The 26,912-nt window shown below is 32.8% G+C and overlaps 1 protein-coding gene and 1 long non-coding RNA gene across 2 annotated transcripts in view; one reads left to right on the forward strand and one right to left on the reverse strand.

Annotated features, from left to right (window-relative positions):
• Positions 1-22,439, forward strand: part of LOC140048700 (BRCA2-interacting transcriptional repressor EMSY-like) — a 54,289-nt gene extending 31,850 nt beyond the window's left edge. The window contains exons 7-22 of the mRNA XM_072093470.1: positions 3,145-3,397; positions 3,691-3,834; positions 3,977-4,120; positions 6,398-6,550; positions 8,094-8,224; positions 8,309-8,518; positions 8,720-8,888; positions 10,971-11,123; positions 11,280-11,411; positions 12,284-12,774; positions 12,871-13,027; positions 14,149-14,302; positions 18,177-18,259; positions 18,349-18,428; positions 18,896-19,060; positions 20,613-22,439. Of these exons, the coding sequence (XP_071949571.1) occupies positions 3,145-3,397; positions 3,691-3,834; positions 3,977-4,120; positions 6,398-6,550; positions 8,094-8,224; positions 8,309-8,518; positions 8,720-8,888; positions 10,971-11,123; positions 11,280-11,411; positions 12,284-12,774; positions 12,871-13,027; positions 14,149-14,302; positions 18,177-18,259; positions 18,349-18,428; positions 18,896-19,060; positions 20,613-20,690 (2,697 nt within the window). The 3' untranslated portion in view covers positions 20,691-22,439. The remainder of the gene's footprint in view (positions 1-3,144; positions 3,398-3,690; positions 3,835-3,976; positions 4,121-6,397; positions 6,551-8,093; positions 8,225-8,308; positions 8,519-8,719; positions 8,889-10,970; positions 11,124-11,279; positions 11,412-12,283; positions 12,775-12,870; positions 13,028-14,148; positions 14,303-18,176; positions 18,260-18,348; positions 18,429-18,895; positions 19,061-20,612) is intronic.
• Positions 15,968-25,927, reverse strand: LOC140048701 (uncharacterized). The gene is made up of 3 exons (XR_011845119.1): positions 25,911-25,927; positions 17,292-17,581; positions 15,968-16,842 (listed from the first exon to the last, which is right to left on the reverse strand). It is a non-coding gene; the product is annotated as an uncharacterized lncRNA (long non-coding RNA).
• Between the last annotated feature and the right edge of the window lie 985 nt (positions 25,928-26,912).

Consider the following 26,912-nt stretch of genomic DNA (forward strand, 5'->3'; position numbering starts at 1 on the left):
CAGCTGCAGTTATTTTATTATATAACTTAATTCATATTCATATTTTATCATTAAAATGGTTTTAATCTGCCGACTGATATATATACATACTTCAACGTGCACCTCTCATGCACTTCACACTTTCATATCCCATTTGATCCAGTATTGTGCTTTTACACTATTTAATCATCATTATTAAGGCAGACAAAGTTACGGGTTACTACTACTGTATAATCATGGAGCTATAAAATTAGCTCCATGCTATAATAGACCACAATTTAATTACAGTAATAGCAAATAGCTAACAAATCTCCCACACAAAAAAACTGAAAAATATCAAAACCATTGAAATAAAATTTATGTATCAAATAATTAATACACCACGAAAAACACCCAAAATAAATAGCTTGGCATTTTATACTTTCGTTGGTGTTTGCGTGCATCATCTAATTCGCACAGCACCATTTTCCTTTAGCGTCTTTTATTTTCGCAAAGTTTGAACTGTCAAAAGTATCCAGTATTACTTTCATTTTTTAGTCTACATATATTTCAAAGTGAATGGATAGTGTATAACAAAATGAATGGCCGTTAACACTTTGACTGCTAGAGGTTTTTCCAGTTAGAAACTACCACCGCCAGCGTTTTTAGCCTATTTCGATGTTTTTATTTAAGCTGATAATTGAAACTATGTATGTGATCTGATTGATATGTAATTTAGACTAAAATAATCATAAAGATTTTAGCTTTACAATGGTACCAAGAATGATTTTCAAATCACAATATGTAAATCGTAATAGTAAATTAAATGTAACCCACTTTTTTAGTTTTTTCGTGGTTTTGTGCAAGAAAGTCGTCGAGATATTCGCGATTTTGTGCAAACAAGACATCACAATATGAAATTATCGCCTGGTGAGATCAACAAACAAAGTTAACATTACTTACACGGCATCGATAGGCCTATAAAAAAAATTCACTATCTGAAAATGTATTGCATTTATAAATAATATAAATCTTATGTCGAAGTTTCGCCAAAATCAACATAGGTGTAGTAAAGACACGAGGCCTAGTCAACCAGGGCTAAAGTTGGTCCGGAATCATTTTGCAACTATAGGCCTAGGCCTAGCCTTGATTACAACTAGACTAGTAAACTGATGATAATATCCATACCATTTCCAAACAGGTCACTTAGTGAAAAAGCGAAACAATTAGGGTATACGTACAATAATAAATAATAAAATTAAAGACTTCATATTCAAAATGACACAATTATTTTGTATTCAGATAACAAACAAACATGCCAATCCAGAAAAACCTTTGTAATGCTTCTGCGGCCTAGCTAGCGCGGCCGTTACACGACGCGCCAAGCCATCGCTCTACGCGCTACTGTGATGCACGGGGTATGTTGCTGTCTCGACAGGTACCATTTTGACAGTTGTTTCGTATTCCAGATTAGTTACTTTCAAATAGTAAATTATTTACGGTCCAGACCGAATATAGTGTCCATATTAATGTTTGGCAGTCAAGCGTTTGTGTTTGGCAGTCAAAGTGTTTATGCAGTAGTTCCGAATTTTATTCTTGATACAATTTGTTTTTGTTATTTTAATAATTTGTGAAAGTACTTTTATCAGAGTGCGCTTTTATATACTTGCCCATGCAAAGTATATAACCCACATAAGGCAGAAAAAACCGTGCGGAGCAAGGGTTACTGCTAGTTTAAGATATTAGTCACAAGGATGCTTAGTTCACATGCTGAGTCTCTTGTCAACCTATTAGGCATATTATCAGGGCCTGGTGACTTGTTTATTTTAACATTTCTTAATTGCTTGTACATTTCCCATTATTATACATTAGGAGTCTTTTTGGCAGGTAAGTACGTGGGTAGTTACATCAATACTGGTCTGCTTTGAGAAGTCACGGCGAAATAGTACAAATATACTTATTCTAGGATAATCATCATGTGAGATATTATCAATACTAATAAAAGGTGGGGCTTTAGTTTTGTTTGCCAGCATTTGAACACCTTGGTGCCATTTACAAGGGTCAGTAGCTTTCAAGTTCAATAAACGTTCATTATAGATGTTTCTTCTGCCTTTCTGGATCACTTTCTGTACCATACAGTATTTCTATAGAATTTCCATTCCAGCAATTTACCATGGTTGAAGAAATTGCGTTGCCGTTTCAAAATGAGATCCTTAGCTTGATGTGAAATCCATAGTTAAGGAACCAGAAAAAAAGTGTTCACATCGGAGGTCAATGTTAAATAGAAAGATTGCGTTTTCTGCTCAGTAGTACCAGCGTTAATAATCTCATTCCAATCATGGGTAGTTATCCAGCAGCCAAATCCTTCAATACTGTGTGATGTCATTGGTCTTGTTATACGCTTTTCGATTTTGTTGCTATTCGTTTTTGTAAGCGCAGACACCAGGACACAGTTATGGTCGCTAGCACCTATAGGCGAGATAATGTGGGGGTTGCGAATATCTAGTATTGCATCCCCTCGCGTTGGTTCTTTCACAATTTGCTTTAAGTTATGGGCACGTCGACATATTGGGGCTAGAAGCCAGTGTCTGGGTGTCTCAGGTTATTAATAGACTTTGTAATGTGTTCCAACAGCAACTGTTTATCAGGAGAATTTGGTGGGATGTATACTCCATAAATTATATAGATGATACAGTTCTAGGAAGAAAAACCTGTGGCGAACCTAGTGCCGGCAGGCAAGGCCTGGCTGGTAAATGTTGCGTGTTCGATGGCGGCAGTAGTTTGTTAGGCTTAGCGAACTAATGGTCAATTTTCAATTTATAACCACATTATGTGGTATTTGTTTCACAGAATACATCACATTAATTATACTAAAACAGCGACAGACGTCCACAAAACCAACAAAATGCCAATCACAAACAGGAATTTCAGAGACAAAAATTGCAGGTACATATAAGAATGGTGACAGCTAAAAAGCACCCTCTACGTTGAGTTGTTGTTTTCCTTCTTGTTTGTGAACCCCACTACGAAAAAAATCCCCCTTCACCCCATAAAACATCATTTGGAATGAACGAATAAACGCTTTGAAAGTATGATGTCTCAATTTCAACAATATCCAACAATGTATTATCAAATATACTGTATAAATTTCCAGGAAACTAATTACAGTTTTTTTTGGATCACTAGGTAATCATTGTATCCAGTACTAGTTCTCATCTGAAATCTGCAATGCTTGAAAGAACACAGAATCTCAACACATCCAGATATTCATCTAGTTCTTATCTAAAATCTCAATTTTCAACTAGTTATTTACGGAACAGGATGGCTGCAACTGTTGTGTCACCCTCTATGGAGCAGTCAAGTATGACTACCTCACCTGAACAGTTAGACAAAAATGTACCAGTAAACACTGTATCAGCAAGCTCTAAGCCCCTCACAAGTAATACTACTACTTTTACAGTTTTGTTTTTTAATTTCTTTAAATTTCATTTCTTTGGCTTAGTTTTCTAGTCAAATCATAAACAATATTATACTGTGATGTGTTGTACAGTGTTCATTCAAAATCCATATTGGGAAAAATCTTTCCATATTTTTCAAATTAAAATTCATTTTTTTATTTTTACATTACATTGTAACTAGATTTAATTCGTCTATGACAGGATAGGATATACATGATACCATGCATATAACCTGATTGATGATGATAATGCATAATTCACCTTGCTTTTTTAGCAAATTCTGCTTCATCTGCCTTATTCAAATGGCCAAAAGTACATGGTAAAGCTAAAGGAGTAAGTCAGTCATTATTACCTGCTACACTTCAGAGTAAATTACTACCTGGTCAAAAACCAACAACAACGACCAAGCAGGACGCGGGTAAGTAAACATTTCTACCTAACATAGTTTTTTCCTTCTAGTCTACTAAATTGTTTTATTTTGTTGTTTTCACAGTCAGAGCTAAGATCATTAACCATATTAAATCATTTTAAGTCACCAAATGTTTGCCCACATTTTCTAGGTATAAAGGAAATAACAAAGTCTATAGGATTGGGTAAAGTTGACACTAAAGCTATAAATCTTGGCTCCAGTTCTACATCTGTTGTCATGGTAACATGTTTTCCGTCAACGGTCATGTCATCAAAACCAGTAACAGCAATGTGTGGTAAGTATTACAATTACCAGAATTCCAAAAAATCTGTGCCACCCTGCCTGTGAGCTAGTGTGGTGAGTAACAATAATATAAATTACAAATTATTCCAAACAGCAAAAACACATCCAAACGTGTTTAATATTGCTATATGCCGAAACACATTTGAGAAAGACCATTTGGAAGCTGATTGTTTTGAGGCTGTTTATTTATAATTGACTTCCCACTTTGTATGCCTGACTGATCGCCACATATCAAAATACAAAGCTTTTTGTTCACATAATCCGGGGATTCCCCACCACATGGCGTTGTGTCACGCATCGAGTGCGAAACACAAGTGCTCCACACATTACATCTTTGAGAGGCTCGAGTGGGAGTTTCATAAACAATTTAAAAACGACCTATACTGAAGTGCACATGGAATTTGATTTCACGATTGGAAAACACCCTCCTATGTCCACATGATCGCGATTCGAGTGAAATAAATTGAATACATTTCAAAAAGTGGCGATCGCATTATTTAAAAAATATACAAAGCCGCATCTTTTCCCGTAATCTGCAGGATTCCCCACAAAATGTTGTTGGTGACGCATCAAACGGCTGATTCTGATGTCGAACGTAAAAACCATGTGCTCCACACAGTACAGTACATCTTTGGACAGCTTGAGTGGGAGTTGAGCGTTATTTATTTTGTAAACAACATTGTGAAAACGGCCAATACTGAAACACACATGAAAATTGATTTTGCGATTTGAATAAAATAAATTTAATTAATTTCAAACAATGACAATTGATTTCATTTATTTAAAAATGGATATCAAAATACAAAGCATTTTGTTCATGTAATCAGGTGATTCCCCACCACATGATGTTGATACATCTCTAGGAAGCTCGAGTGGGAGTAAAATAAATTTCAACCAGTGACGTCAATTAAAAATTAATATCAAAATACAAAGCTTTTTGTTCATGTAACCCAAAATTTCTATTATATTCTACGTTTTATAAATTAGTAATATTAATTACTGATTCGTTCCCACGCATAACCCTTCGTAGCCTACACATGAGGCATTGTTTTTCGATCGAAAGCCTACGAAGTACTGTGTTTTGATCGCGATCTCGCGCGCTTCCTCGAAAGGTATTGTTTTTTAAAAATTCTTTGAGTTTGAATTATACCCTACAGTTACGCCCGAGTAGGCCTGCCTAACTACAGGCTAAGGCCCAGAGCCTATAGCGTTTGGTAATAAAAATGCTTCGTTTCCATTTCGTGGTATGGTTTCTCTAGAAAACTTGAATTAAATCAATATAGTCCGGTGGCAGGAGCGGGGAATCACCACCCGAAAGGGGACAAATCGATCAGGATAGGAAGCGTTTTCGAGATATAAGGCGTCAAAGTTCAAAATTGACCAATTACAACAATGTATTATGTATTATAACACATTTATTGAAACACAATTTGGTCTTTTATTAAATTTTTATGATTATAGGTGTCTATTCAATCACCTTATGAAAAAAAATCCTTTGTGATTAAGGGTCAAATGTCAATATTGACAAAACCAAATAAAAACTAATATTTAATAAAAATTTGTTTTCTCATCCTTTTAATCAATCATACGCAAAGTAAAAGAGCGAATACATCATTTCATCAGTTGACATAAGGTCAAAGGTCAACATTTCAATATGCATATTAGTTACCAAATAAATGCAAAGTTGTCCAAACTATGATATTGATGGTTTTACATGTAATCAAATTATTTGATTAGTAAAGTTTTGTTATTTCATAATAATTATAATCAATATAATTATAATACTGTAATTATTCAAATCAGACATAAAATGTTACCCTGACCTTGAATAATATAAACGGTTAAAGCACAACTAGTAAGTAAAACTTTTCCAAATTCATTTTGCAAAGATGGTCAGAATTATAAAAAATGCTTGAAATTTGGGTTGGTGTTTTTTTTTGTGGGAAAATTTTTTTTTCCGGTATTCAGAAAGAAAACAATTGTTTTGTAAAACGTTGTTATTCAATTTATTTTTACATATTATTGAGAGTTGTACAGTTGTGGCTATTTCCCTTTGTTCACCGATGGTTCAAATAATTTACATGTCCGAAGTTGCGCCTGTGTGACAGGTATTAAAACCTGTAGTCTGTTTTTACTTGCGTTACCTTCAACATAATTGGCAATGTAAAATACTATTAAAATCCAGGACTGTAGCTTACAGTAATGTAAAAAAAATATCAAGTTTTAGAAATCATATAAATTACAACAGTTTGATTATAATATTTAACAGGTTCTACTGGACAGGTATTGATAAGTTCTGTTGGTGGAGCTAGAATAGTTACAACTTCACCACAGTTTTCTAAATCTGCAAGCCAACTTAGCAACTTTATAACAGTTACTCCAAAATCAAACACTCATGTTGGAAGCTCAAAATCTTCATCAGGTGAGAATACTGTAGTTTGTTTTTATTTGATGATGATTTGACAATTATACAAAACAATACAAATTTTAAGTTAATATATTATGATAAATAGATATGATTTCATATTTTGCCTACCTGATGTCATGACGTCAACCAGTCAAAGTTAAAAAGTAGTATTTACATCTGTTTCGTCATAGTTTCACGTTCAAGTGAGAGCGTATTTAATTTAATATGGTCTTTTCTACCAAAGTTGTTATCTTCATGTTTCATTTTGATGATAGACACAATTCAACACTATAAACATATTTACTATACTTCAGGTCATCAGTGACAATCTTTCCAATGACATGAGCAAATCAAAACAAAGCATGGTTCAGGCCATTTTGAGTGTTTCAACATTTTTCATTTTGTTCGCGCCACTTGCACATTTTGTCGCAGCATTAATGCAAAAAGTCATTTTTTCACTTAAAAGTCAAAATGTGAAATACGACACACGTGCACGTCAAGCTATAAAAATCGTACGCTTGTTTATAGGCAATTTAATGCAAATTTGTGTAGAAACATGCCAATTTTGAATCTCTTCAGAATAAAAGGTGACCCCCAACAATGTGTTGTAGATATGAGTTCATGTACAATTGTGCCATACAATATGTTGTGACATATGGCTACCTGAATTTTTAAAATAGGATTTTTTTCTTTTTCGTTCAACACTATCACATTCAACAGAACGCATTTGCTTATCTGTGCATTAGGTCATATATGTTTTCGAGATTTTTCTAAAACAGAGACACTAAAAAAAAAAAAATCAATATTACCTTATTTTATAGGTATTAATACTATTATAGTAAAAGATCAATATTTTGGTACATACGGCATTTCATACATATAGTACTTATATATTACTAATACCTATTTTTTTGACAAAAATGGTAATGCTGACTGACATAAAAAAGACAAATTAACAACAGACTGAGGAAAGTCTATTATAAAACTGTGAAATTAGGTGAAAACAACATTTTGAGAAAATGGCACTTTTGTATTTCATTTCCTTTGTTTTTGTGTGTAAAATAAAATGTTTATCTCATAATTACTATAATATGAAACATCAGTTCAAAAATGTTTTGGATAGATATGTTGATTTTCCGTTCGTGAATAAAAAAAAAATCCTATAGTTTGACCTTGTTTGACCTTTTGACCACATAAACTGACCTTAAAACCCAAAACTGAAGATGGCATCCACCCCTATTGTTTTTGTCACCCCACAAAGGATACATTCAACATGGTTGCCTGCTATTAAAAAATGCCCCCAAACTTTTTATAGAGGACTTTTGTGTATTTGGCCTCTCTACTTTAGGTAAAAAGGAAAGTCGCGAAATAGTTGGGCTTTACAGTAACCTCCTTCACAATAAATGTTCCATAATAGTAATCGCCTCACTGCTGCACATAACTCTGTTCATTTGAATGAATGCAGTGTAATTATTTCTTTAGGTTAAGAAAATGTTTAATGAAAAAGGGGTTTTCCCATATTCAATTTATAACCTTTACTTATTTTATTTGTAATTAGTAATGATTACCAAATCCTACTCATCAACTACATCCAGTATCACCAAGCCTAATGTGATAGTGGTACAAAAAGGACAGCCATCCAAAGGTCTTCATCGAACAATCCCTGTTACCAGTAATGTTCAATTTCTTGTAAGTTTGTCAATAAGTAAATATGATTTTTAAAGCCATAACATTTGTACAGATATAATGTAAAGTTTTCATTTGATTTTGTAGGGTTCAGATGGAAGCTTATCGTCAATCACCAGACCTCGGATATCCATGGTATCTAGCTCATCTGTGACTGCACCAAATATCATCACTTCATCAATTCGTTTTCCTTCACCACAGTACTCAAAAGGTTCTAGTCAGGTGATTCATAAAGGCAGTATGCTTGAGTTGATGGGAGCATTGAAAGGAAACAAAGATTCTAAAATTAAAACACAGGTATTTTTATGTAGATATTTTTTTCATGTTTTATAATGTTTAACTATAGTCTTAAGATTATGATTTAATTGACTTTCCTTTTTTTCCTGTACTAGAGTAGATTGTATTAACTTCAACCATACATCTGATGCCTGAACTTAATTTTATGAAATATATGGTTTTGTTTATATTTCAATAATATATTTCAATTTCTTTTTAAAGGTGATAATCAAACCTAGTATAACATTTCAAGATGGGAAAGAATTTCTTACCACACAAGATAGAATATTACCAAGTGATGTAGAAAGACTTTTAACAGTAAGGAGAACTACTGCTGTATCACCAAGTAAACTAACAAACAAGTATACAGAAGCAGATAATAATGATAATGGTAAATTGTTTTTATCAATATGTTTTTAAAAACTTTATGATAAAGTTTACCGACTGACCACCCGACCAACCAACGGACCGACATACTGAGCTGTAGAGTCGTGTCGCACGCGACTAAAAATACTTGATATGAAATATGAATGTTACTTTAGTATATAATAATAAATATTTAATGGTCACAAATTTAGAGTTTGTGTGGCAACGGTCTATGTCTTTGTAGCGTTTTCTCTGCCTTCCCTTTGAACGCTTTCCATTACATAGCTCTGCAAACATAATCTGCTTTTGGTAGTCTATCATTTTCCATACGCATAACAAAGGAACAACAGAAGCTTATTTTTTATGATGGTGGCTTTGATATTGGTGCATTCACATTCTTCAAGTGTGCTGTTGTCCATTTTATATTTAGGATTCTTCGGAGACATCTCTGGTGGTAATTTTCAAGAATTTTGAGATGCCGACTGTAAGTACCCAGGTTCCGGAGCCATAGAGTAGAGTTGTTTTAGACGTCCGAAATCTGCATTCTGTCATTTCTGTATTTCATCATCTATGTCTGCTTTAGATGAGAGGCAGCTACCATGGTATGTGAAACGTTATTCAAGGTCTGTCCATCAACTATGATGCGGGCATAATAATGTTGGTGTTCATCCAGATCCAATCCAGGCTTCAGTTGATACACGATCTCCGTTTTTTTGGTCTTGAGCTTCAGTCCAAATGCAGAGTATGCATAATTGAAAGCATTCATTTAATTGTCAGCTGTGGTCTTCTTCAGTTTGCCTGACTATTATATTGCAGATCTTTTACTGTTTAGGTGGTTATCTCCGTATTGGCCATCAATTGGCCTAAGTTGAAGCATTGTCCATCAATTCAATAGAGATCTATTCCAAGTGGTAGCCTCTAGTTAACAAGATGGAGTACTGCTGATAAAAATATTGAGAAGAGTCTTGGAGCAATAACACATCCTTGTTTAACTCCTGTTTTAATTTAAAAGCTTTGGGTGGTTCATCATCTACTAAGATTGAAGCTGTCATATCATGGAGGAATCTGATAATTTTGATGAACTTTTCTGGACATCCGATTCGTGATAGGACCTTCCACAGTGTCTGACTATCTATGATATGGTCTATGTACCTGGGATGATGTTGCTCTGCACTTTTCTTGAATTTGGCGAGTAGCGAAAATTATGAACACTGTTTCTCTATCTGGTCTGAATCCACATTGTGATATCGTAACAATGATGGGAGAGTCTCCTTCTCCCAGACAAGCTTGAAGAAGTTTCTCGGATAACTCACGACCTGCTGACTTGTAGATTTCAACTGGAATACCATCTGATCCTGTTAGTTTGATTAGTTCAGAGAAATGTTCTTTGCAGTGTTTCCTAATCTGGTCCTTGCCTTGCGATCCTTCCCCAATATTGGAACTCCATGAGTGGTTGGGCCATATACGTTTTAGTGGCGCCATAGAATTCTCTGCTGTTATTTCTATCGGCAAGTCGTTGCAGCTCTTCTGATTTTTTTTTTTTTGCAGCCACCCCTGATTAGTTCTCTGACTTTGCGTAGGACTTTGGATCTCAAGGAATGATATTTGGTGTTCTTATTAAGATAGATAAAGATAACATCACATTGCCAAGCAGAGAAGGTGGCACGTTTCTCATTTATAAGTTTATGTCTTTTAAAGGTGTAATAACATTTCAGCGGAAAATTTTTGAGGAACTTGCTATGAAGAAATGAGATGGTACAGAACAAAGTCAGTTGTTTACGTGAAAAAATTGTTGAACGCTGTTTACATGAAATCTTGAATATATCTATAACTTTGGTTATATATGTCAGATTTTAATGACCCTTTATTTTAAAGCTAAAGATATGAATATGATAATGATATAATATCATTTAAAACATTTTCGACCAAGATATTGGGTTTTCCATACTGTGCCTCAACTGTTTGGACAGAATAATAAACAGAGACAGTTATTTTGTTTTAACAGTTTAATGGTTTGTCTTTTTGTTTGCCATTTTTAACAAATATATATGAGCATAATAATACTTTATAGGAAATCTTCATTTATATTAATATTTTGATTTTTTAGATTCTTCTGTTCAACTACAAACAGCTGACTTAGTGTCTGGAAACCAGCCAAACACAGAGTGTATTGAGTATGATACTTCAACAACAGTTGACCGATCGGCATCTTCTGCTATCAAAGCTTTGCTGGAGTTTCGTGCAAAACCAGTAAAACCATGTATGGTTAATTATTTTTCAGTTTTCAAATTACAGTAAATTATAATTACACTATAAATCATTTTTAGTTTGGTAAAGGGAAAATAATAAAATATTTACAAACACTAGAGCAAACAACTGATTATAATTGAATGTTATACTTAATATTTGTTTACAGTAGCTGATGATGCTTCTCGAAATCAACATACCATTGACCTCAGCAAGATGGCTAAGATTGCTATAGATACAAAAGTGGCATCTACTAATGATTTAGATCCAGCTCATTTAAAATTACAGTTTGTTTCACAAGGTAATGTTAATGTGTACCATACCATATATATACTTTTACATACGTTAAAATGTCATCAATATGAATCTTCACTACAAGTACATAAAGCCTGTTTTCCAGTCAATGTTGAGTTGAAATCGTTAAAATCTGCAATTGTTGAAGTTGAACTGAGTTCAATTTCAACGCTACGATAGTTAAAAATTATTTACAAATTACGTCATCATAGTTTGTGAAAAAATAAGTATGTGCTGACAATTCTTGAATTTTTACCACAAATCATTTTTCACTTTTTAAACATTTTTTTAAGGTCTGAAATAACAATAAAATTTAATGTTTTTCTTTAGTGTAAGCCTGGATTAGGAACTTTTTCAATTTTCACACTGCCTTGGTTTTGCAACACATCGTGTCCGTCCGTCTCATTTTTTTAACATATTATACTTATTTTACTGTCCTTTTGCCTCCCAGTATTCTTGTAAGTACATCCTTATCAAATCATCTGCATTTATCTTTTTCTTCTCAGTGCAATCAATGATCTTTTGTATTGCTAAAATTATGTTTCTGTGTCTGCCAAATGAACTTTGTTTACAAATAGGAAAGTTTTACTCAATAATTGGCATGCCAAATTGTAAATGTAATGCAGATATTATGAATTATAGGCAACAATTTAAGCAGGTTGCTGAACAGGCCATGTTACTTGAAAGCACTGTGGTAGCTATATTGGACTAGCATGTTTAATCTTATTAATCTTAGCAGGTAGTATTCTTATTCTAGTTCATTTTTTTAATTCTGTAATATTGTTATATACTTTATAACTGATTTATGTTATTATTTAACAGAAAGATAGTGTCCGTCCACTATTGATCCTTGATATTTTTTAATATTTTTTTTTAAAGGTAAATCAACAAAAACAATTGCAATCACTCCTCAGCAGTTTTCAAACATTGAATCAAAACAAGCATCATCTATTATTAAAGACATTGACTTGACTGAGATGAATAGTGAAACCGCTCAGAAACAGCAATCACATGTTGTCACCCATCAACAAATACAGGTTACACCTACGCAAATGTCGTTTGTTGATCAATTTGAAGAGTTCTTGGAAAAAGAGGGTCTTTCAGGAATTGTTGATGATACACTCCAGGACACGGTCTCTAGTGGGAAAGATCTTCTACAGACAGCTGCAGAACTAATTTTACTTAAAGAAGACCTTTTACCAGACAAAAATGATTCAGAAACACAGTCAACTTCAAAAAAATTGGAATCAACTGTGTCTGTTACAATGACTGAGGAAGAATTTGACCCATATAAATTTGATAGTAGAGAGGACTCGCCAGTAGACACATATATTGGCAAGATATCGAGCAAAGCGCATGTTCTTAAACCGGTATGTTGTGAACATTATTTGATAGTTAGTATAATGTAATTTTGTTTATAAAATAAATATAGTATAAAAATAATTTTACATACTTTTTTTTGAAAGACTCAAGCAACTCCTGTCATGGTTGAAACAAGTGGTATAGATCTTAGTCACATGCAGATGAAGGATTTTGCCAGTCAACGTCTGGAGGAGAGCTTAGACCAAGATGATATTATGACAGACAGCACTATTTCAGCAACAGGGCAAAGTCAGGAAGAGGGTATTACTAAATAGAACTTTTATTAATTATATATAATTATACTTGTTCAAATTATTTCCTTTCAACTATAATAAGTAATAGATTAATTCTTCGAAGAGGCTACGTCTACGCCTAGTTGTAGATGCAATCTCCTGTGCTATATCTACGCCTACTTACTCGATTGGGCTTCCGGCCCTTATTCTCGGGCCTCCGGCCCTGGTAAACCTGAAAAACATCCCTCTAGGAAAATGGTGAAGAAAAGATGATGGTCAACAAAGAAGATGGTGAGTAAAAAAACAAATGAGTTTCGAACCCTTCTTATTTAAACAATGCGACCTAGAAGGTAAGACGTACAGAGTTCCGCCACAAATATTTTATACTTTGTCAACACCAATTACGCCTGGTTCTTAGTCTTTTGGATTTCATAAAGTAGTAAGTTTCTTACCTTTAATCACACCATTAACAGTATTTAATCATTAAAATGAGTACTAGAACGCTTACAACTGACTCAATTGAAATTGCTGCTACTACTAGTGACACGTCTAAGAAGTACTGTTCATAAGTTTCAGTTAACTATTCCTTTTGTAAGAATTACTAGTTCTTTATTTATGTTTCTAACCCTTTAATTTGGAATCAATTGGATACTAGTAACTCTTTCTCTCTCAACTTTTCTTAAAAAACTTAAATAATCATTTATTATCATTGTATTCAAACTAGACCTTCAAACTGTTTTATATATATAATTATATACAAATGTATTTTTTTCTTTTCGTTTATGGGTGACAAGAAATCTCTTCTTGCAAGATCTTCTATTGATGGTATTTTTGTATTGTCTCATAAATTGCCACTCTTTTTATTGTATTGTTAATTACCATTGATAGTAAATCACAAACCCTAGCCAGGGCTACAGCAGGACGTTGCTAGACCCAGGCACTACCCCTGCAGCCATACAACTGGCTTACACATTGATATCATAACACATTAGTCTTTTATCAAAAGCCATAGGGGGTTGGGGGCGCTATATAGGCGTAGATATAGTCTGGAGATTGTATCTACGACTAGGCGTAGATGCAGCCAGTATGTTAATTCTTTCCTTTTGGTGAAGGAAAAATTAACTGTTGACATTTTTTTTTTTCTTACAGAATTCAGCTTTCATAGTAGCAGTTCAGATGTAAGTGGTGTTGCTGACAGTCCTGGAAATGTTCGTTCTAGTAAACGCAAACGTAAGGCACCAACTCCAATTGATGAAGAAGCATCGGCATCACATCTTCCTTGTTGGACGAGGGCAGCACTCAAGTGAGTTAATATATTATTATGTATCTCCAACTCTTGTCAACATAACATCGTATAACTTTGTCAAAAGGTTGACCTTAAACTGTAGATGTGCAGGAACTTCGTTATATGACGTTAGAGTCACGCAGTGTAAGTAACGCGTGATTTTATAAATTTTGCGTATTTAACATCAAAAACCATATAACAATTTACATTGAAACTTAGCAAAAGTGTTATGTACATCATGCACTAACACTCTGTGGAAAAAAAAATAGCACGTTTCACAGAAAGTTACACGCGCACGCACGTTTAAAATTTTATAATGCAAAAAATGAATTTCTAATCAACTTTCTACGCGTTTCAATTATGTAAAAATGTCCATGCGCATGCACATTTTTACACGTGCGTTGCGCACGTAGCATTTAACACATTTTTTTTGCATGAATTATGTTTTTCCAGCCTTTTCTAGTAATTTTACCAACTTTTAAACAATTTCAACTTAAAATCATGTCATAAGAGAACTTTGAATGGGACAATTCGCATGCGTTTTTTATAAAAAAGTTCAAAAATTCGTCAAAATTATGAATTTTTTTAAACAGTCATAGTTTCTAAACTAAATGGTGAATTTTATTTTTATTACATATTCTGGAAGTTGATGAGTTGTAGATATCGGATCATGCATCAATATGGCTAACCGGACATTATGACGTCATCATATGGCCACTCGAATATAAAATATAGGATTTTTGTCTCTTTCGTCATTTAATAGACCGCATCTCCACTTATCCGTATTCCATTTTCCCCCATATTTTGATATTGTCTAGGTCAATCAATATCTTTCGCATGATTTACCATTTTTAAAATGTTTATGACGTCATCATGTGCAAAAGCATGAATAACTTCAAGGGTCACTTATTTTCATCATTCCAATAAATTTCAATATGTTATATAGCTCCTCAGAATAAAAAGAAATACTCATGATTAAAACATTTTCTGGAAGCTGTTGAATTGTAGATACAAATTCATCTACAAATGTTGCGCATCGGATGTTGTGACATCATCATATGGCCAGTTCAATTATAAAAGTCGTATTTTCATATTTTGTGTCATAGTTCATAGATATTTAAAAGAGCGTGCTTCCATATTCTACGTATCCAAATTTCTTCAACACATTGATATGTTGTTGCTCAGATAATTCCCTTACAAAATTGATATCTACATGTTTCATTTTGATGACGTCATAATGTTAAAAATTGGAATAAAAGGCAGGTCCCCTTATTTTCACCTATTCTGCGCTGTATGTAGTGTACAGTGTATACTGTATATAGAGGGCACACTAACAATTTATTTTCTTCAGGTCACAATGGCATAATCGTTTTTCTGTGCGCAATATTCTAACGTATGACGGGCATGTGGCGTTTTTGCGGCGAATAACCCAAACTCGTCAAAGTGACGAGTTCAAATCTAGTTATTTATTAAGTTTGTTATATATACATTTCTAGGGTATAAGATTGATGTTATTTCTGTATTAAAGACATCCTCCTTCAAATAACACAGTAACTTTTGTAACATTAAATTAAAAGGCTCAAAATCACTTTTTAATCAATTTAGAAGTTTTCAGCATTTTCACTTTTTGTATCAAACAACAGTTTATGTAACATAACATAATAAAGTACATATTTTCTCTTTTTTTGTCAACAAAGTGCAGAAATATGAGAAATCAAGAAGTTAGTACTTATTGATCATCTCCCCCTTTGTTTTAAATCATATTTTGGAATTGGAAATAAATTGACTTGTCGATTTTATGGGTCATCCTTGCATCCATTCACTTTGGTTTTATACATTTTTTAATCAATTATTTTAAATGTATTGTGGAATGGATGCTAAATGAATAAATACATTTGTACAATTAAGTTATTAAAGACATAAAGGCAATATAGAAGGAAAAATCTTCACTTAAACAAAAAACAATGTTTCAGTTGCTTGAACTGAACAAGAATTCCCTACTGATGAATAAAATGTGATCGATTTCTAGTCTAAAATCATTTTTATGTCTAGTATAATATTCATTTATTCCAATTGCAACACGCAGTGGTGTTGCGGCTATTAGGGCACAATGGGTAAACCAAGTGGCCCCTCAGCAGTGCAAAAAAAAAGGTTATAAATATAGTAAAGCAACAAATAGTTTAGGAGAGGCCAAACATTAAAAATAAAAGCAAAATTCATGTCCGATATTGTGCTTATGTCTTCAGTTCTCTACCTTTTACACATGCGGAAGTTGCTATCAGAATGTTTTGTTTTAGCGTGATGACTGCAAAGTTCCGCTACATCCTTTATATGCAGCCCAGTAACCCCCTACTCGTCTTGAAAGATGTACTAGGTTATTTAAAGTGCTCATGAGCTAGATGTGTACAGACGTACGGTTTATAGTCCTTATCCGAGAAGACTTGTTCCACCACCAGAACCATGGAGTGAGTGAGCCTTGAACCCTTGCCGATGTTATGGCTACGCAATTATGGCTACGCAATTACGGTTCCACTGTCTTAACTGCTCGGCCACTCACTCTGCAACATATAACAATAGAAATCTTTGGGTTTCAATACAATACAATTCCTTATTCTGTCCAATATACTTGAAATACATACATTTGATTGGTTCCAGTGTAAATAAATAATTAAATATACAATAAATTACAAATACAAAATTGACCATTCAAACTTTGATCACACATTACTGGTCATTAAGCTGACGTGAAAAAACTGTTGTTTTGGTAGATATAGATTTATAGTCTAAAATCATTTTTATGTCTAGTATAATATTCATTTATTCCAATTGCAACACGCAGTGGTGTTGCGGCTATTAGGGCACAATGGGTAAACCAAGTGGCCCCTCAGCAGTGCAAAAAAAAAGGTTATAAATATAGTAAAGCAACAAATAGTTTAGGAGAGGCCGAACATTAAAAATAAAAGCAAAATTCATGTCCGATATTGTGTTTATGTCTTCAGTTCTCTACCTTTTACACATGTGGAAGTTGCTATCAGAATGTTTTGTTTTAGCGTGATGACTGCAAAGTTCCGCTACATCCTTTATATGCAGCCCAGTAACCCCCTACTCGTCTTGAAAGATGTACTAGGTTATTTAAAGTGCTCATGAGCTAGATGTGTACAGACGTACGGTTTATAGTCCTTATCCGAGAAGACTTGTTCCACCACCAGAACCATGGAGTGAGTGAGCCTTGAACCCTTGCCGATGTTATGGCTACGCAATTACGGTTCCACTGTCTTAACTGCTCGGCCACTCACTCTGCAACATATAACAATAGAAATCTTTGGGTTTCAATACAATACAATTCCTTATTCTGTCCAATATACTTGAAATACATACATTTGATTGGTTCCAGTGTAAATAAATAATTAAATATACAATAAATTACAAATACAAAATTGACCATTCAAACTTTGATCACACATTACTGGTCATTAAGCTGACGGGAAAAAACTGTTGTTTTGGTAGATATAGATTTATAGCGTCAACCGCTCCACATTAATGAGTCAATATTCGCACTAATAGCGTGTGCCAAGAATTACTGTTGGATTTAGATCAATAGCTGTGTATAGTAGTCTAGTGAGTGCCATTTCAATTTCCAAATATTCAAACAAATTATAAAGTCTTTCTTCGCACACTCGATGACGAGCATATTTAGAATCACTGTTAGACTCAATATTTGCATAGTAGTGGCATGAAATTGGAAGGTCACTATTAGACAAAAGTCAGATAATAATTACGTCAAATATGATTTTTACATGATCTGCATTGATAAGTGTTGATTCAATTTATTTCTCTCATCTACCTTGTGATTCAACAGTCTGCTTTTAATACAAACACATTTTTATTTCAGTTTATTACAACGAGTATCCAGGTTCAGGGGCACAAACAGAAGTAAAGGTGATCCAAATGCAGCATCATGGTTCACAAGACCAGGTAAATATATTACGAGTATTAACATTTTAAAGGTAAAGCATCAGTGGTTGATTACTTTCTGTAAAGTTAGTATTTGTTTCTTTTTTTAGTGAGTGCTATAGAAGCACCAAACTATCATCAAATTATTACAAGTCCGATGGATTTTGGAACAATTAGGAGAAAATTAGAGGTATTCATTTTAAAGCAGTTATATCTGTATTTTGGGTTATGTTGTAATGTTTGGACATTATCATTTACAAATTCATGGGATTCAGGGATATTTATGATAATAACGGCATCCAGTACAAGCATCTTTTGGAATATTATATAGATTTTCATGTTTTCACATGTTGTAAGGATAACAAAACTGTAAGTCTGTAATAGGAGATACACAGTATACAACAATTTTCCTACCTTATAAAATAGTACAAGTGTAGCTCCAAATAAAGAGACACATTTTAAAAATTTGATGTTTCCAAATCTTTGATCATTTTCAGAGTATTATATACTGTACAACTTGATATGTGACATTTGTAAATTGAATAATTTGTAAACAGTGAGTGGTACAAATCAACTTTCTATTTAATAATTATTATTGTGGCATTTTAAAAATCAAAAGAGTTTGTACATTTTTTCCCCTGTATTATGAATGGGCAGCTTCAAGTTTATGATAACCTTGGCAGTTTTCATAGTGATATGCTTCAAGTTAAAAGCAACTGTTCCTTATACAATCCACCAGAGCATCAAGTAAGAATTGACTGTGAGCAAGTATTTCAGTTCTACACAGATGAATATACAAAAGTTGTTGATAAATTGCAAAAGGTATAGTTTATTTTATGAAATTGTCTTATACAGTTGAAACTCTTTGAGAGGCCACCTCTCGTAAGCGCATCCACCTCCCGTAATCGGCCACCTCCCTTAATAGCTATGCATTATATAGCATGTTTGTTTTTCCAATCTATTTGGGCAATTGGTACCTCCTGTAAGTGGCCGCTGCCACTTTTGTAAATAAAATATTATTAGTCTTTTTATATGGTACATTAGTGGCCACCTGAAAAGTTTGTAGACAAAATTATTACTGATTTCATTTCATATACAACTACAGCACATTGTGTGCAATATATGTACCATCAATTCTGCTCTACATGACGTTACTCATCCTGAAATTGGCATCTGGAGATATGTTGATGATTTATCAATTATGGTAAACACAAAACAAAACATATGCAAGATTGTGTAACAAACCTCTATAAAGTATAATTGGAGCAATTCAAACAATTTAAAATTAAATTTAAACAAATGTCACGTTATACAAGTCTATTTTGTCAAGACTCATCTTCAACTTCCTGAAATTGTTATCGGTAATCATTACTTAGAGAGTTTAAATGTTAAACTTCAAGTAAAATCAAACAAATTAAAAAATAAGATGTATGATATGGTTTTAATATATAAAAGGTACTTGTGTATGTCCCCTTTGGAACACTTAACTGAAGATAATAGCAGTAATTTAAAAATCTAAAAAAGAGTGTGTAAAGGCATCTTTAGGCAATGCTTACAATCATTTCTTATTCAGATTTTTTAACCTCTCAAGCAGCCACTTTTCCCAGTCCCGAGGATGTCCACTTACAGGAGATTCAACTTTATATTGAACTATTTAATTTAATATTTCATCACTATCTTCCTCCTTGACTTTAACATAAATATATATAATTATGCAAATTACAGGTGTACTGTAATTGGTGTACTGTACTTGATTTGTTTGGAATTTCTTGGAATTACCTTTTAACACTACATGTGTATGAGAAATCTTCAATTTTCACTACCCACCCCAATTCCCCAGCAGAGATCATCATAATTTTATATAATTAATAATATTTAAAGCATCTTTGCCTCGTTTGTTTTTAATCTCTCACTATGGCCTTGCGCTTGTAGCACATTTTAATATGTTCCCACTCCTATTCGCTGACTGGCTTGATTACATATAAACAGAAACAGGTTCCAACAAATAAATTTAGCTTTTTTAGCAATTAGTATAAGCCTTTTAATATAATGTCACTCGTTCATGGAGATACCTTCTACAAGGACTGTTAATGCTATAAATACAAGATATTGTGGATAGTAAACGTCATCTGGTGTACTATGATCACAGTTACATTAGGCTTGACTATAGTATATGTCTTATTTCTTCTTATTACTACTAGAAGTGGTTATCTCTCAAACTTTGTTCATATCTGTGTACATCTGGCAAGTGTATGTTTTGGTAGTTGAATCACAGTCCACTTTGAATGATATAGTAATATTTTTCAATGTACTGTTCCTTTCTTGTACTTTAAATTGTATTTAATTCTTTTAAAAATTGTATTTTGTTTTGCAGAATTTGTCTCCCAATTCACCTAAACCTTTATGTCTAGATTCTGAAGAGTCCATTCACGCAAAGGTATTGAAGTTTTAAATTAAATTGGTTTTCATTAGTCTGAACCTAGTATTGGAATGAATGTCATCGAATACACGGATTTTAACCAATCATATGAAATCTTTGGCAGAAAGCTAATTTTTGTTCTGCTGTTTTATAAAACAATGTGATGCTTATTGAAGTGGAATACAAAATTAATTTTGGCTAATTTACCGAATAAGCAGGTAAATAGTATTTGTAGCCGGCATACTACTGCTGATAAGATGCTACGGTCGAAGAAGATTCTTATTGGCGCATCGTTGGAACAAAAGGGTGCCTTATATTTGTTTGAGACCCAATGAAAAAAAAAAAACTATGATACTATAAACTGGTTTATAGGTCATACATTTTGGCATAGGTCTAGCCCATATGACGATTTGTTGGCTATTCTGTATGTAGCCAGCAGGCACATTTCTTTAAATACTACTAGCCTAGGCTAGGCCAAGATCATCTCCTAAAATAGCTAATAATACCGCTGCTTCCAGTGTATTTTCAATTGCCAAGCAGAAAAGTTTGTTTACACAAATACTAATTTAGTTTACACAATGCACATATGATGCTTTCCTGGGACATTCGCCATGGGTGTTGTGTGTGTGGATGTCGACAACTCTATCTCCCTCATTTTTTTTCTGGCTCCAACCAACAATGGTTACAACCAAGGAAGTGGGTTCTTTTTTAGAAAAAAAAAGAACCCCCTGTAAAAATGCTGGCGACGGGCTTGATTCTAGTGTTTTTATTTAGAATAAAATTTTCTTTGTATAAAAAATAGTAAAATCTTCTACTACTGTATATTTTCACCTTTGTTGTATTTGAGTTGTTTAGATTTAATTGAAATCAACTTATGACCTAAGTCCAAGTTAAGAAACAATAATCATATAATTGCAGACGAATTGATTTTTTAAAGCTTACAATTAGGAAAATGTACAGTTGATTTTTTAGATTAATTTATTGTTTACTTTTAAAACAAAAATAATGCATTTACACTTTCTTTAAATGCCTCTTTCTGTGATGTACTCCACTACGAAACAATTTACTGTATTTTTGTATCTGGTTAGAAGTACTGTATATGAAATGTTGATATATTGTTGATATAGCTTGTCTAATAATATTATTATTATACGTAATATTCATTTATGTTATGACAAAGTTTTAATTAAATCTCCTGGAGAGACCAGATATCAAGTAAAATATTCTCCCTCTCGATCAAGAAACATGAACAAATCAATGAATGCACAGAAAAGTTGAAGATCTGATTGTTATCAATATGCATAGAATATTAAAGGACGCATTAGGGATGTACATATGATTTCAGAACAATTGCCGTGCACTCATGCCATACATTGCTGTGACGTCATGTGTGCATAGGAAAATCTACCTCACTGTTGTTAACATCATTTCAATTGTTAATTTGACCTGTATGTAGGCTTAAATTTGCCAAAATGTTTAGTATTTTATTTGAAGAAACCCTTCAATATCCAGATAGGCAAAAGAAACGATTTATTTAGAAAGTGTGTTTACTAGCAATTTTTTCACACTTTGCGAGACTTCCTAATGATCCGAAAGAGTAGCTAGAAAGTACGATACTCTGGAATCATTCAACCATATCACACTAAAATCTTTTTTAATACAATCAAGACTTTTGGTGAACGATAGTATATACCTAGTAGTAACTCTTGTACTAAATGACGATGGTGAGTAATTTATAAAAGTTCAAGAATTTATGGCATTCATAATCGACGGCCAAAATAATCGGACCGACTCAATCAATCAAATCAAATCAAATCAAATCTTTATTCGTTCCATACTAAATTGTACATGGAAAAATTGTTTTCCTCGACAGAAAAATATGTTAAAACATTCATAATTACATGATACATAGAACAAATTTACAATTTAAAAACATTAATTAAAACATCCATCAACAGTAAAACTTTAAAATATATATTGCATGTGCGCTATTATGATCTAACAATCTTTGAGTTAAAAATATGAGTTGAATTTGGTACAAAAGACAGTCGGTTTCTTGACGTATCAGCTCTAGGAGCCCGTAACCGGCCTGACTTGTTCTTATAAAATCTCATATGTAATGGATGTTTCTTATCGTCTAAAATTTTACTTAATTTACTTAGGACCTGTTTTTCATAAAGATATTTTAAATCATTAACCGTACAACCAATTATATTTGATGCTATCTTAGTAATTCTAATGAGACCTTTCTTGTGTGTTTCATTTAAATTACCAAACCAAGCAATAAAAGAGATAACTAGTACTGATTGAATAACTGTTTCATAGAATAATTTTAAAGTACCACAGCTAACATTAAATTTATTTAGCTTTCTTAGGAAATATAACCTTTGGTGACCTTTCTTAATTATCTTGGCCGTATTTTTTCCAAAACTAAGTTGATCATCAATATGTGTACCAAGATATTTGGTTTCATGAACACGTTCAATTGTCTGATCATTAATTATCAGATAACTTTTTTCATTTTTCATTCTAGATGCCTAGCTAGTAGTAGCTAGGCTAGGCATAGGCCAGCCGTAGGCATATAAATTAGGCTAAAGAATCGCCACACACCGATGACGTGTCGCGTATCACACATCAGGAAAGAAAAAGTTTTGATTGCAATATGGTCGAGTGATTCCATCGCATCATCACATACGTCATACTGTACTTCTAGCAGTGCAGACAGAAAAAATTCCAAATAATTCTTCAGAATGCACGATGACCCCCAATTTTTTTAATATATTATGGAAACCATTGAGTTATAGATATGAATTCATGTACACATTTGACGTACAAAGTGTTGTGACATCATCAAATGAATTTTAAAATTAGGTATTTTTTCTCTTTCGTCACACATTCAACAGAGCGCATCTTGTTTATTTGGACTCGCTTTTCCTCAAACTTTAATATGTTCTTTCTTTCTCATGAGTTGCCACCATTTTCATTTTGATGACGTCATCACGTACAAAAACTTGAATAACGTACGTCGTGTAATTTCACCTACACCATATATTTGAATATCTTATGAAAGCTGATGAAATGTAGATATGAATTAATATAATCTGATGCCGTGATGTTATCGAATATGGCCAGTTGAAGTTAAAAAGTAGTTTTTTCATTTCTTTAGTCAAAGTTATACAATTTTAAAAGAGCGTGCATCGCGCTTCTATGTGCCAAATTTTCTTCCAAATCTTATATTTATTTGCTCAATTCATTATCTTTCTAAATTGTCATCTTCAAGTTTATTTTGATGTCGTCATACCAAAAAAAATTAGAACATGATGCGTGTCCCGAAAATTCATCCATGTTGCACTGTATATAGATATACAGTATTATACTGTATATATTCTGTATGGCATATAATAGGCACAACTCAGCACTATTATACAGATATTGACTGCTTAGAGGTGACATCCCCGAGGGAATATATCTTTTCTCGAGAACATAATATCATTCCCAAGGGGTTGTCAAATCTTATATTTTACCGATATAAAAGCCGATATCTGTTATATTACATAGCCAACAACAAGTTGAATATCTACTGCTGGGTCGGGTCCTTTGTAATAAGCCTGCCTAGGCTAGTTAGGCGTTGCATTCACCTTACCTTGCGAAGAATAATATAATTAATGATTCCTTGGCAATAATATATTCACTTAGGCTTAGCCTTGAGTATTAACCAATCACAAACAGTCTTTCATCACATCTAGGGAGGACTAATAACATATGTATGCATAGTTTATATAGTTTAGTTGATTAATTTCTTCAAGCATTCATATCAAAAAATGCATAGTTATATAGTTATTTAACAATAAAACAAGTCACGTGACCAATAAAGATCAAAAGGTCAACATTTTAATTTTCTCAAATACTTTACTCTGTTTGATATCGTACGATAGCTTTTTTTATTCTGAATACATTTTTACTATTATATATTTTCGATTTTCCTTTGTTTATTGTCATAATTTCTGGTTATATAACAATTTCAGTTTGTGAAAATATTTTAGTGTAAGTTAAGTTTAACTATCAAGATCCTCGATATGGCCGGTTTTCGCATTGCAAGTAAAAAATAAGATCAAACAACCATTGCTTTGCAGGTAAATTAGTTGTGACTCAAACTTGTTGTTTGATTTTAGTACATTTTCTTCGAGCAAGTTCATACAACTACTACAACAGAAACGTAACTTTGGAAAGTAATCTAGATTTGTCTTATCTGCTAGTTAATGTAGTTTTATTTATAACTATATCCAGTGGAGTAGTGTCTATGTTGTTTTTTCAAACATGGTTTTCTGCCAATAGCATGATTGCATGTTGTAAGCCTATATATATATATATAAAGTAAATCGATAAAAAAATTGTTGCTTATTTAAATTAATTTATGTACACATTATATTATTATTGCATATTTGTGTGACCATGAAGGCAGGATAGAAAACAGTTCATCTATACTGTGTATAATTAGTCGAATAATCTTCCCCCGTTTCAAATGATAACATAACGTTTGTAAAACTCTAAAACTTTAGGGTAAATGAAGAAATACTTTTACTCTTCTACAAAGCCGTTATACAAAGTGTTCTAATGTTTAACTTAACTTGCTACTGTGGTAACACGTATGAATACAATAAAAAACAATTTGAACGCATAGTTAAAAGAGCTAAGAAATGCATAAATGGAGATAATAATCTGCCTAGTGTTATGGAAATGTATGATAATCGAATGGAACAGAAAAGAATTGCAATTATGAACGACGATACTCATCCACTCGGTACATCCTTCATGCTTAATCGTACTGGATGTAGACTTAGAGTACCATCAAGGTTATGGACAGCACAGTACCGACTGTCGTTTGTCCCACAATGCACAAATATAATGACGACAAACACAAATAATTGTATTTTCGAACACCGGGAACACCTGATAGCATTTATCCTTATTTTTTGTATTTTGTAAATCCTGTATTGCATCTTATCTGTACATATTTTACTGTTCTGTGTATTTTTCTTTGTGTTTTAACATTTTACTGATTTTATTCTATTTTTATATTAAGTTGCCATGAGAAAAACCAATTTCAAATCTTTCGTTGATAACTATTTGACAATAAAGTTATCTTGTATCTTGTATAATTTATTGAATATACAATTAAATCGGTGGCATATTCTCATACTCACAAGAAACATACTCACGAGAACAATAAAATAATAATAATTCAAAACGTACCGATGACTGAAAAGCCGATTCCATCCCCTACCGGTGTGTGGTCGAAGCCAGGCGCACTTCACTCTTTAAAAAAAAAACCACTGCATTTTTGATAAATATAACTGAGAAATGCAGTAAAAATAACAAAATTAAAATACAAATTTATAAAAGGGAATCCAATAACCGCTTTTATAATTTGTCTGTAGTTGTAGAGTGTTAAAAGATTTTGTTCTTCCTCTAACTAATTTGAATATTGCTGGAAAGCGGATATTGTTTTCCTTCTTTCCGATAAGTTCTTAAAGTTAAGTTACCACAAACAAGTATAGTTTGATCAATTATTCTATGTGACTTTTAATAATAAAAACGTATAGTTATAGGATTTATAATCAGAAACCATACGTAAAAATCAAAGGGAACTTTTTGACATTAAAAACACCGTAATTCGTTTCTTTACAATATCGATTGGTAGTTTGTAAAGGTAGTAAAGGCAGCAGTAGGACAATGACTTTTCTTTATTTCGTGTAAAACTTTATTTCGTGTAAAACTTTATTTGAGGAAAACTAATTGATTTTAAGATTTTTTCACTGTATAATAATATCAAATGCAAACATTCTGTTTGCTGCACTTCATCTGACGTGCAAAGAGAAAGGCATGCCAATTAATATTTGCATTGTGCACAGATATGGCTTTATATTGTGTGGTACCCGCTTTGACAAAATAACACTGTTATACAAATGATTTTGAACGCTACACAAATGATACCATGACCCGTAGCATTTTCTTTTTACGAAAAACAGAAATTTAGACTACTAAAAATAAAATAGATTCATAATTTAAAAAGCTATCCAACGAAACAAAACAAAGCTGTGATTTGACAACAGTTTATTTCCCCTTTCACGGACTATAGTTATTTTGATTTTAAATAACTTGGAAACTTGACATTGAAGTTAAGTGTAATCCAGTACTGTACTTTATTCATTAATAAAACTGTATTCAGAATAAAAAAATCTATCCAACGATACC

Source organism: Antedon mediterranea, chromosome 5, assembly GCF_964355755.1.
Source record: "Antedon mediterranea chromosome 5, ecAntMedi1.1, whole genome shotgun sequence".
In the NCBI taxonomy this organism is placed as follows: Eukaryota; Metazoa; Echinodermata; class Crinoidea; order Comatulida; family Antedonidae; genus Antedon; species Antedon mediterranea.